The sequence below is a fragment of the Ciconia boyciana genome, chromosome 1, assembly GCF_034638445.1.
Source record: "Ciconia boyciana chromosome 1, ASM3463844v1, whole genome shotgun sequence".
Classification (NCBI taxonomy): domain Eukaryota; kingdom Metazoa; phylum Chordata; class Aves; order Ciconiiformes; family Ciconiidae; genus Ciconia; species Ciconia boyciana.
The window spans coordinates 41,189,117-41,201,621 of record NC_132934.1 but is presented as its reverse complement, the minus strand read 5'-3'; the positions used below and the strand labels follow the sequence as shown (position 1 = coordinate 41,201,621).

At 36.8% G+C, this 12,505-nt stretch overlaps 1 protein-coding gene across 1 annotated transcript in view; it reads right to left on the bottom strand.

The window, feature by feature from the left end:
* LGR5 (leucine rich repeat containing G protein-coupled receptor 5) overlaps nt 1-12,505 on the bottom strand; it is a 96,947-nt gene that overhangs the window by 40,970 nt on the left and 43,472 nt on the right. The window contains exon 2 of the mRNA XM_072879504.1: nt 11,391-11,462. Within this exon, the coding sequence (XP_072735605.1) occupies nt 11,391-11,462 (72 nt within the window). The remainder of the gene's footprint in view (nt 1-11,390; nt 11,463-12,505) is intronic.

Sequence of the window (12,505 nt, the reverse complement as noted above, 5' to 3'; positions counted from 1 at the left end):
TTTCTATGTAATGATGTTGTCTGACCTTCAGTCACCATATTAAATTCTTTCTCATGACACCCTTTTCATGATTTTCTGTGGAACCGACTTCAGGCAAACCACCTATCTATTCTCAAGATGCTCCATGAGACCGCTTCTGAACACTGGCACAACAGTAGCATCTTCCCAGCCCTTTGGAATTCCCCAGCATTGTGGTATTTAGTAAAAAACAGCAAAAATGATTCACTGGGATCATTGTCTAATTCTTTCAATATTCTTGGATGAAAGTTAGCACACCAGTTCTTTAAGGCATGCTGCAAAGCTCATTAAGTTTGGCTTATTTGTTCCTGACCATTTTTAATGCTATTCTTGCAGGTTTTTCCTGCTGTTACTGTGTTTCTATTTTCAGTCTTGGCATAGGGGAAAATGAATCCCCTCGTTGACACTACAGTACCTATCAAGTATCAATCAGGATTTACTCTTCTCCACTTCAGGGATTTTGTTTTCCATTACCCTAAATTATTTGAGGGAAGCTGCCCAGCATTTTACTGAACTTTGGATGGACTTTGGGTAGTGATTTTAGTCTGGATGGGTAAATATCACTTCGCCTGAAGAGATGAGGATGGACATACTATCTGTCTCTATAGTTCAGCATTTAGTTAATGATTTCTGAGAGCAGGAATGAACTAGCTTGTTTATAGTGCTTACATAACCAAATGGCTGGCTTCTGTTGTTTGAACAACTTCGAATTTCAATTTTTAAAAGCTATTTCTTTTATTTCCAGCATTTCTGACATTATTTTAGAAATACCTCGTTAAGTACATTCAGGCTCAAATGTATCACATCTCTTTAATTAAAATGTAATCAAAAGTATACAACATTACTGACTTTGGATGATATTTTTGGAGCTATATTGTTTTAGAACTAAATTTTACTTATGCTGCTTCATAAAATCTTGCAAATTAATGGAGGCTGGAAAAGTTTATGGGGAAGTGTTACCACATGCTTCCCCCAGCACCTGCTACTTGCCACTGTTGGAGTCAAGATACCAGGATACTTTTAGCTTAAGCATAGACTAAGTTTTTATACTGCTGCATGTTTCTTTCTAAAAGATGTAAAATAAATGAGCTGAGAGAAAAGCATGTTGCCTCCATCCTTTCAAATGGCAGCAATTTATAAAATATCTTTCGACGCAGTTCAGCCCAGCTGGCAATCTCTGCTCAGTGTTGGAATAGCTGCAGTGCTGGAGGTCAGGTTCATGGCCTATGGTCAGATCTAAGAAAAGATGTGTCTAGGCTCTCCTTTGAGTGTTCCCCATCTGTTTACCCCTTTGGTGTATTCTGACTTCTCCTGCAGTGTCATAGTTCTGAGAAATGGTGGTCACCAAGTCAGGAGGACATTCCCAAAGACAACACAACTAATGAGATACCCACAGAAAGCTTTGAAAATGATCAGAAACTTGTTTTTGTTTTCCTTCGATTGTTGCTTGTGTCTGAAAAGAAAAACTTCATTCATCAGAAAGAAGCAAATAAACATGAAGTTGTGACTGAGCACAGTCAACTATTTGCTTTACATTTCTAGTAGAACAATTTTTCTTCAACAACTCAAAACTGCTTTCTGTGTGGATGTTTTCTGCATCAGGACAAGCCTTGCCTGGTACCAAGTGTCTCCTCATTGCCTTCTGGGATGAAAGGTGAACTTGAAACACTAAAAAGTTTTCTCTCTACAGCTAACAAACTGTGGCATTTAATAAAGAAAGCACCTCTCCACTAACTGTGGAAAGAAGCTGTGGCAAATCTAACTTAGCTACTCCTCACTGTCTGCAGCAGACAGTGACAGTATGATATGGATAGTGGCTGCTTTTCTTCTTTGCTTGAGTAAGATCTAGTCCAGCAAATGCTGAACAAGCACCTGTAAAGTATATTTCAAAATCTAGTACTATCAAACCTATATGAAGGACATGAAAAGAAGATAGTCTCCTTGGGAAAAAGCATACATTTACATAATTAATACTCATGCCATGTTCTAACAGGATTAGCACAATGGAATTTTCTGGAACAAGTTACTGATCAAATCTTGCAAGGTGCTGAAATGTAGGAGAACAGATGGCACTCTGGATCTTGGTGTGGCTCAACATATGACAGGAATAAGCAGTGTAAAAGGAGTCAAGCTCCACTATTAAGAAGTGAAAAATCCAGTGAAATCTGTTGTAAATCTGTTTCAGAACAGATACAGTTAAGTAGAACTTCATTACACTCAAATTTATGATAAATATATGGGAGTCTTATTATTATGCCAGTAAACTACAATAGCAATACCAGACTGACTCAATGTTACTAGACTAGTGCCAGTGCATGCCCTTTAATATGGATTAGGTAATATGTATCATAGCATCACTTGGGTTGCATTATATTTAATCAGTCCACATGTACTGCAATATCCTAAATGGAATGTGAGGGCAATCTGAAATCATCCTTCAACTGTGCAAAGATACTGAGGGATTTCTACAAAAATAATTCTGTGAACTACTATCTTGCCTTGATGTCCCTTTGACTCTGCATCTTACTTCCATTCCCTAACTGGTTTGCTGATTTTGTTTAAGGAATGACAGCAAAGACTGCACATGCTAAGACAATGCTACCATGAATTTGGTTATATATATACATACATACATACATGTATGTTTAAAGATGAGTAGGTTAACATCAATAATGTCACAATTCAGTCAGTTTTATATTTTCCTGTTTTCTTGGAAAACAGATGTTTCATTCCTCATTTGCTATATTATATACTACAACTAACAAACTCTCCAGACAGAAAATTGAAAAGGAATTATATAGAAGAACCTAGAGACTGGTGAAAAAAATCTTTGCTTTTGTGAATAGAAATTGAAAGAACAGAAGGCCTGAGACATTGAAAAACCCCAAGAGTTGGGACAGTTCTGCTGCTATGTGGTACTAACCTTCCTGAATTTGGTGCTAAAACACTAGTATGCCATGTAGAAAATACCATTAAAATTCATGTAATCGTGGATTGTGTCTTTTATACCCTGGGTACAGATAAGAAATTATCTTTTGTAATTTGAAACGTCTTTCTTAAAAGCCTGATCTGCCTCTCCAACTGCCATAGTTGTTCTGAATAACTGATAAAGATCTGTGGTGAAATCTTAGTCTCATTGATGTCTGTGGAAAAATCTGTGCTGACACAAGTAAAATAGGACTCTCATTTGCATCCTACCTCAGCATCATATTCGCCAGTAATTTACCTCTTCTGTGAGGAGTTGTACCAATAGCACTAGTACCAATACTAAAACTATTATCTCCATTTCTATTAAAGGAAATGGTTGTTTGTGGAGGAACAATGTAGAAGTGTAACAGGAAAACATAAATTTCCAAATCTTTTTCTAAAACAGCTTGTTGTGGATATAAAAAATTGCTTCTGTTAAAGGACGAATTACAGATCTTGAATCTTTTGCTTCAATTTTGTTTCCTGTCAAACTTAATCAAAGATACACAAGCACACAACTACACATATATTTAGTCCAACTATATAAATATATACCCAGTATATAATTTATATATTCCTATGCCCATAATTTTCTTCAGCTTACATATACATCTATAAATAGGTAACACGAAATGTGCTTGCTTCTTACATCAAACAAGCTTTGACAATCTGGATACTCATCAAGCACTTACCCATAGTCAACTAAAATTTTGAGATAAGAGTTTAATTTGATATTTATTAGTGATTATTCTTGGGCCAATGCAATAGAAATGTATGAATTAATGGGTGATTAATTACTGTGTTAATTATTAATTAATTAATGGATTATATCAACATATATATTTCAAAATGTTTTTGAGGAGTTACTTTGTTAGACTAGGAATTTAAATGTTACTCTGTATTTTAATTATCTTTTTATATTTCAATCTGTCATGTTAATTAAAACTGTAATCATTATAGTAATATAAAAAGAAATGTGAGTCAAATGATATATTAAAAAATCTGATGCTCAGAGAGATCAAAGAATAAAATGTAAAGATATTCTCCTTTCTTTAAAAAAGGGGAGGGGAGCGTGCAAGTTGTAATTGTGCTGTATATTATATTTATCGCTACTTACAGTTTAGTTGGAAATTCAAATATAACACAGTCTGCTCTTGCTTTAGGGCCTAATTGCCTTTTAAAATGCATGTGCCAAATTCTCATAGGGTGTAAACTGGAATAAATCCAACTGACCTCAAGCAGTTGGAATGAAATCAGTGTGTATTTGATCTTGAGCTGGCTTTGATAAAACAGATCATAGATTTTTGTCAGTTAAGGATATGGTCTAAAATATACTATTTCTTTCTCCACTTTTATAAAAGGCAGAGACTCCTTCTACACCTGGCATGAGTGTGATCCAATAACTGCTAAAGACAACTGATCTCTCCTGTCATGAAGCTGTCCATGGCCAGTGCTGAGAACAAGCTGTTTTGCTCTCAGCGCTGCAGAAAGCAGCACTGTGCTAGAGGGCTCCAACAGCACCCTTCTGCTAAACAGGCAAGCCAGGTACCTGCCTTCCGATTGCAGCAAGGCCAACTGTCGGGAGGTACTCCAACATCAGCCAGGAAATCCCACGCTGATTCCCAGGAGCAGATCCCAAGGATACAACCAATAAGAGACATAACTTCACTTCTGTGTTTGAAGAATGCTGTCATCAAATCACTACTCCCAGAACAATCTTAAATTTGTTAAAATTCCTTTCTCAGTGTTTAAATGTCACAGCAAGATGGAGCAACAAATGGTGGATCATATACATTACATTTCCTAGGCTGGGTCTTCCAAGTGTCATTTACACTTCTGATGCTCATTTTGGTTTTATCCCAGTAGTGCCAGCATCACCAGAAAGGGTAAGAACTAATAATAATAATACTCATTGATAACAGGAATTGGCTGAAGTGTACTGCAGTACAACACACCATGATCAAACTATCAATAATGAAAAATGTGTTAGCTGTTTTGTCATTCCTGTATGATAGGCAAAGGACATAAATTGTGTAGATCCAAGTTTCGAGGTTACTACTGTTCTCTGAGGGGTGCAATGAACCAACACCAAAGAATTACTGGAGAAATTACTGCTACTCCTGTTTGGAAATTCAAAAAAACAGCTTAGAGAGAAGAAGTTGGTTTTACTGTGCTTGTGAACCTATTAGATATAAATGTGATATTGGCTGAATTCATTACCCATAATCCTAAGCAAGTGGAAAATTGAACAGTGTTGGTATCAGAAGTGCCCACTGCACTGAAATCAAGCAGTCTACAAACAAGCTGAACTTCCACTGACAAAAAAGGAAATTATTTCTGCCTACTTGCTACTGCAGTACACACAGAATGTGTAAGACTTAAATTAAAATCCTGCCTCAGGATCTACAGATATATAGCACGTCTAATAAAGCACCGTTTCACCGTAGTTTAATTAAGTGTAATTTCACTATCTGTATTGATCACATAACACAAAAAGCTCTTCCTATGACTTTTTTTGATATTCTAAACTAGTTCCTAACGAATATTGCTGGATAATAAATTACAAGTTCCAGAAAGCATTTACAAGCTACAAGCCAAAAATAAACTTCAACACGCGCTCAGTAAGAGCAACGCAGCAGCACTGACAAGGTTTCTTGGATATCAACCTAGGACATTTATTGTTTCCGCTTGCATGCATATCTTACTATTTTCACTTCTCTTTTATCTTCTTCATTCCCCCATCTTCTCCCCTTTTGCCCCTTTACACCACAGATGCACAGTAGTTCCAGTGTCAAGGTTGTTCCATGCAATTTGCGTTAACATTTCCAGAATAATTGTCTGTCAGCACAAGCTATTCAACAAGCAATGCAAGCAGCTCCAATTTAGTAAGGCATTGGCTCTGTTGTTTCTCTTTTTTTTGTTCCTCATCTTGTCATTCTTGATAAGACAGCAAAAAGGGCAGTTTGGAGGGTGCCAGGCTGACACATCCACATGGGAGAGTTCTTTGTTGTTACTTGCTTTGGCGGCATCAAAGGGACAGAAACAAAGGCAGTGACAGCTCCAGAACATCAGGGCCCTTGTTTTGTGAATGTAAAGGTTACAAGTTGTTATCTCATACAGGAGGAATCTTCTGCATTTGGGTTTGTTCTTTTCTAGTAAATCAAACTAACTGTGTATGCAAAAACTAAGGGAGAAAACTACCGTAATTGCTTCCAGCTGATTAACTAGATAAACATCTTCTCACTGTTTTAGCAACGTATAGTTAATTTCAAGATGACCGGTGCACTTCCCTCTGTCAGGACTCTGAGTGGCTCCCTGGCTGTATTAAAGCAAAGTTGGGGAGCCACAGCCCTGAGTTATCAACAAAGTCTGTCTTACAGCAACAGAATTTACAATGTGCCATGGCCCACTTGCCTGGCTGGTGACAGGTACCTCTCACTGACAAACACCATGTATCGAATGCAGTGGCATAGTCTGAACACATTGTCTCTACATGTATGCATGTATGAAGTGAAGAAACCAAATTCACAATTTATGTGAAGAAATCAAATTCACAATTTATGTGTTAGATTGCGTGCAGCTCTGAAATTATCTATGGGATCGTAAGTCATTTAGCAGAGAGAGTTCTTGAAACTTTAGCTGATGGAGGTGGCACAAGGCAATTTCCACCAGGAACAGCTCCGCTAAAATCTGCTGTGCAAGAACTGTAAAACTGATATTTCTGGTATTTAAGTGACATCGGAAGGAAGCATGTGTGGACAGTTTGAGACCGCTAGATGATACTCTATTTTTACTTCTGTTGTGCGTGTTGGTTGCAGGTATTTTTACTTTTTGGCCTTGGAGATTTTTAAGTCTATGCAGATTAAACTTTGGGAAAGATTTTAGTATTTAAGCATCCTGCCCAAAGATTGTTGAAGTAAGTTACAAGATTCCCCCACTTCCTCCAAAAAGTTTTGGACTATGGCTGCAGCACTTTCATGTTTTCTACTAGCTTACATAATAGTAAAAAGTACAGAATCAGTTTTCAGTGCTAGCCACAATGTGCCTGCACCAGCACAAAAATAAAGACTGTAGAAGACCCCAGGAGCTAATGCTCTCAGTTTTCAAAGACATAAGTGACCAGAGAGCTCAGTCCCACCGCTCAGAATCAGTGGGGAAAAGAACACCTAATTCCCATTAACAGCTTTGAAAACCTCTTTGTAGGAAGAAAGAGTAAACAGAGAGAGAGAAGTAAAGGAAAAACAATAAATAAGAACAGATGGTAATGGATTGTGCCTGGTAATTTAGGACTTCATTTTCATGTATACAGTGGCCTCTTGACCACTTCTGCAGTGTAAAGGGATTTCCATACAAATCATGGCGAGATTCACATAATAAGTCTGTTTTGTATTGTAGCTGTAATTCTGCACTTCAGTATTATAGTAAAATGCACTTTTAAAGGCACTTCTGCCTGAGTAACCGCTGTAATAATACCATGATCAATCTGAAAAAGTTTGTACATATATTTAATTCCCTTCAAGGTTATTTTAAGAAATAACATGGGTGTCAGTAAACTTTCTTGCACCCGTATGTAGGTTGCAATTAATTAAGATGGCTTTGTTGCTTGATTTTGTGAAATGGAAGTTATTTGGAACTGTCTTAGTCTGTAGGTAAAATAATTGTAATAAAACAGTCCTTTGTTGATATTTTACTAAAACACCTATTTTAAGTTGCTGAAAAATAGCAATGTACTAAAAATCACTTGCAGTTTTGCTTATCTGTGGAATGTTCCCGTGTTTAAAATTAAAATAAAAGCCTTATGTATGTGCATGCGTGGGTGTGTGTGCATATATTTATGCATATGCGTATGTATGTATATGTGGATATACATCTAGTTGGAGGTATTTGTAGTTAGGTCTGATTCAAATAGTTTTAAATTAGTATTGGCTTTCTTCCTCACTCTTCACAGAGACATTAATTTATAAAATAAAACAGTTTCAGGCACTGCTTTGAAGTGTTACTAATCACGAAATGATATTTCTACACTCAGATGTAGTTGCCTCTTAAACTCTTGAGTCCCACCCTAGGTACTTCTTTACACTTTTTAAAAAACCTTTGTTTCATGCATTACTCTAACTTACTGCTCTGTTAATATGGTCATTCTACACATATTGTAGAATGACATACATCTAGAAATACTCCACATGAGATCGAGTCTTGGACTCAGTCATACTGATAAATATCTGCAGTTATTTTGAATTTATAATGAAGAATTTGACTTAATGGTGTTGTACAAGTTCATGCAGAGCAACTTGCTGATAATCAAGCAGCCGAAGCATATTTCTTTCTTGGTGGGAGTTCCATCATATGCACTTTAAGAGAAAATTAGGCCTGAAAGGCCCATCATTTTCACAAATAAAAGACCTTGCTCAAAACTAAACTTTTTAGGAGCTAGAACAGTTCAGTTTTCAAAGTACCACAATGTTTTCCAGAGTTTTTAGAGGAACATGCACCTTAAAAATACAGCATAGTTTCAGTATGTTGTACTTCAGTGATCGAAGTCTTTGGTTAAGGATAAATACCAGGCATGATCATCAGGATTGCAAGAATGCTGCTTGCAGAGGTGTCTAACCTGGGCTGGAAGAGTGGATCAGATTCAGCCTAGAAGGTCAGAACTGGCTCAACAGACCTGGCTTATATATCCTTGCTTTGGAGTCAAAACAATTGGTTTATCTGTCTTAATAAAAACTCAGTTCTTTTGGGGTAATGACTTATCAGTAGTGCCAAACCATGCATCTAGGACATAACATCTAAGCGAAAACTCAGTGGATCAATCATTAGCTTTTATCAGATTTTTCAACCAGACCTCTAATAAAGGTATTAGTAACACTTTTTTCAACACTAATAAACCCTACAAAATGCATTTTAAGCTCCTGTTGTATTTCAAAGAGCAGATAGACATTTCTAAGATGCATTTTAATTTCATGGAAACCTTGCTTTGGTATAAAGGTCTCATAAAATCTTATGTTTACAATGTCTGCATTATGGGCCAAGTTATATTTTGCAATACTCCCCTTTAACTAAGCCACATAAACAAAACACAGAAGTCCCAGGTAAGCTGCGAATAAAAATCATGTGGCAATGCCTGAATGGGCAAAATAATTTTCATATGTACAATCACTGCTCAGAAACGAACACAGGGAAACATGGGAACTACAATGGCTGTTACCCCCTACTTCAAAATTGAATAGCCAGTTCCCTTTCCATTGTCTATACCTTTTTCTATGTAATACTAGGCTGAATTGTATTACATGCCTCTGAACACCGAAGAATCTCTCAGCACAATGGGTTTGAATCTGCATTAAGAGGAGGTAATCAGTTGCCTCACCTCTTCAAAGGCTTCAGTTTTCTATGCTTATTTGGAAAGTGAATACAAGCTGGGAGGGTTTCACAAAACAGCATCACAATTAATGAGAAATGGAAATGATTGGCTTGTGTGAAACAAATGGAGGAGCTGACTGCCTATATGTAAAACAAAACATAGTAAAGAAATAAATATTTTTCTGGTACTACCAGCAATGAAGGACTGGAATTACTTAATTTGGAACAGAGGGTTATAAGGATAACGGTTTAATATTTCCAGTGGAAAAAGTAGGCCCAACACAAGAATAAGGTAAGAACACTTTCAAAGGTCTTGATCAGGAAGAGGAAGTAGACTGCTGAACAGTTTCTCAAGCAGTGACAGAAGTCTCACTATTTGGGTCATCTAACTTTGGACCGTAAAATGAAAGTGTGAAGGTAACTTGGCTTAATGTATTAGAATTTCCTTCCAAGAAAAGCCCAAACTTTCGTTTTTCTTCTTTTCTTTAATGGCTGGAGAGAAATCATTGGGTTGGATGCTTTTAGTAGGGTTATTACAGTTGACAGAGACTGGACAAGCAAACATGAGCATGAGGCAAAAATTCACAAGCAGGGTCTTTGTGGCATGATTCACTTCATACGCACTTGATACTGTTAACACTTGGTGTGTGACATCTCTCCTGAAGATGTATACATCCATAATATATGAATATCCATAATATATGGATATTATGTCCATATCTGTATGTTATTTGGAAGTTGCACCAACAGCAATACAGATAATGATAACCAAAGAAGAGAATTAAGTAAAGGAAGGGAGGGAATTAAGAGAAATAATGCTTTCTAAATACAAATGCTGCCAGTAATAAAAATAAGACAGGAAAGGAAAATCTGCTTGCAAATAGGGTATTGCTCAAAGTTAGCATTACAAAAAGGTTTTCTTTTTTTTTCATAGATGCCAGCTGGAAAGACCAGGTGGCAAAATTCAAATGAGCATTAGCAAGGACACCAAAAGTTGTCAGTGAAATAAATACCCACCTAAATTGCAGAAGACTGTACACATTTCATAGCTTAAAATAGACCGTGTCTCTGCAAGAAGGGCAGCACCATGACTTTGCATATCTTACATGGGTTTTATGGTGTGTTAGCAGGTAAATGTGCTATTAAAAAAGGAGGCTTTCACTTTTAAAAGCTTATAAACCACGTTTCATAAGAGGCTGGATGCCTAGACAGTTCTTTTAATCAACTTTTAGAGGTACTCATGCAAATGCAGGTGCCAGCTTTTTCCCACAAGATCTATGGTGCATCAGTTACAGAGTCTCCATCACTCCTCAGGAACCTAAATTTTCTTTTAAGCCTGGGCCATTATAACTAGGGTCACTGCCAAATCCAGGTCTCATGAATGCACAATACTTTTCACTTTTCGTTAGTCACCATCACTTCAAACCAGCATTCTTCTTTTGATGTTGTGCTTGATTAGCTAGTTTTCACAGTGTACTTTTTCCCCTCAATGAACGTACTAGATAGTGTAACTAAGCTTTCTGCAGTATTCTGCATTTTACAGTCAGCCTTCAGGGATGCTAAATTTAAGAGTAAGGAAACAGTAATTAAAAGTGATTAGGACAAGAAGCCTTGATACTATGAAATGTGGACTCAATTGTCCTTGACACAGGCAGAACGAGGCAGCAGGTTTTGGTTTTGATTATAGCTTTACTTGCGATGGTAATAAACATGAGCCAGTATTCAAACTTTTAATATCCTGCTGCTTAACTATTTCCAAAAAGCAATCCAGCTCTTTTAAACAGCCATAGTTTAAAAATTTTAATTTGTTTGGCTCTGTCTCTGCTTAGAGAAGTTGTAGCCTCACGGTAACTCTCTTATAAGTTCATTTCCAGAATCACAAGCAATTGGGTTTTTTTTCAACTAAGTGTTTCCGCATGTGCCAAAAGTGTCAGGCTGACAGCTTTCCTGCACCGTTTTATCTGGTTTCCACAGTAAGTATGAGAGACAAACACAGGAATGCGTCTAGTGCTGACTATGCCCATCAAGGATACAATGATACTTACAGCTCTTCCAGGAAGCGAAGATTGTGCACGGGGTTTGAGGGCAGCTTAGTAATGTTGTTCATACTGAGATCACTGTAGGGGAAAACAGACAGAGACTTAATATGGCATGCCACAACTGTGGTATCCAGCTGTTCATTCCACACATTTTTAAGTACTACATTAACAAAAATTAGTTCCTCTGCCAGAATTGATGAATCATTATCTAGTTAGCACGTTAAACATTCTTATTTCGTATGAACACAGCTTTGTCAAACCAAATACAGGCTGTAGCACGTTCCTTGTTTCCAAAGATTTTGGAATGTTTTATCATGCTCTATAAATCAGCTGGAACACTAAACAACCCTTTTAGTCTACATAATTTTAATAAACCGCTGTACTGTATTAAAATTTACTTGGAGTAGTAAAGGAAAACTACTACAATTTTTGTTTTTGTAGCACCATAGCACACTTGGTTTACTAAAGTAGACAGGCAAAAGTGTAGAGATATAAACTATCTGCATCATTCTTCACATCATGAATATGGAAATATTTTGCTTTTGCTGTACTACCTGCAGCATGGTCGTACTAATTTGCCTTGCCTTAGATTAGGCACATCAGGTGACCCCAAAATCCAACTTACGTGACTTAAAGAAATGACATATTTTCAAATAATAAACATCCCCTTTTTAGAGTGCTCTTTTTTTGCAGGTTCTCAAATTGCATTAAATAAGTGAAATGAACCATAAAACAAGGGTGTAATGTGATCCTGCTCTGTAGCACACTTCCTGGTGGGGTTCCACGGTAGTTCCTGGCACAGGAAAAAACCAGCCATATCAGCTCTGTGAGAGCTCATTCAAGGTATGTTTTAGACTAGATTTCATATAATACCTTTTTAATCTTAACATGCTTTTTCATTGTTTTCCATTGTCTTCCCCATGCCCCACAGTATCATTATAATTGCTTTGCATTAAGTATAAAAACTATAAACAGGCTGCATAATAAAATTCTGTGTGGAAGATACGACTTATACAACTATATCAAAATTCCTGATAAAATAAAAATATCAGAGACCTGCATATTTTATGCCAACGTTATGTGATAATTTAAAACTCCCCACTATTTAAACATATATATAT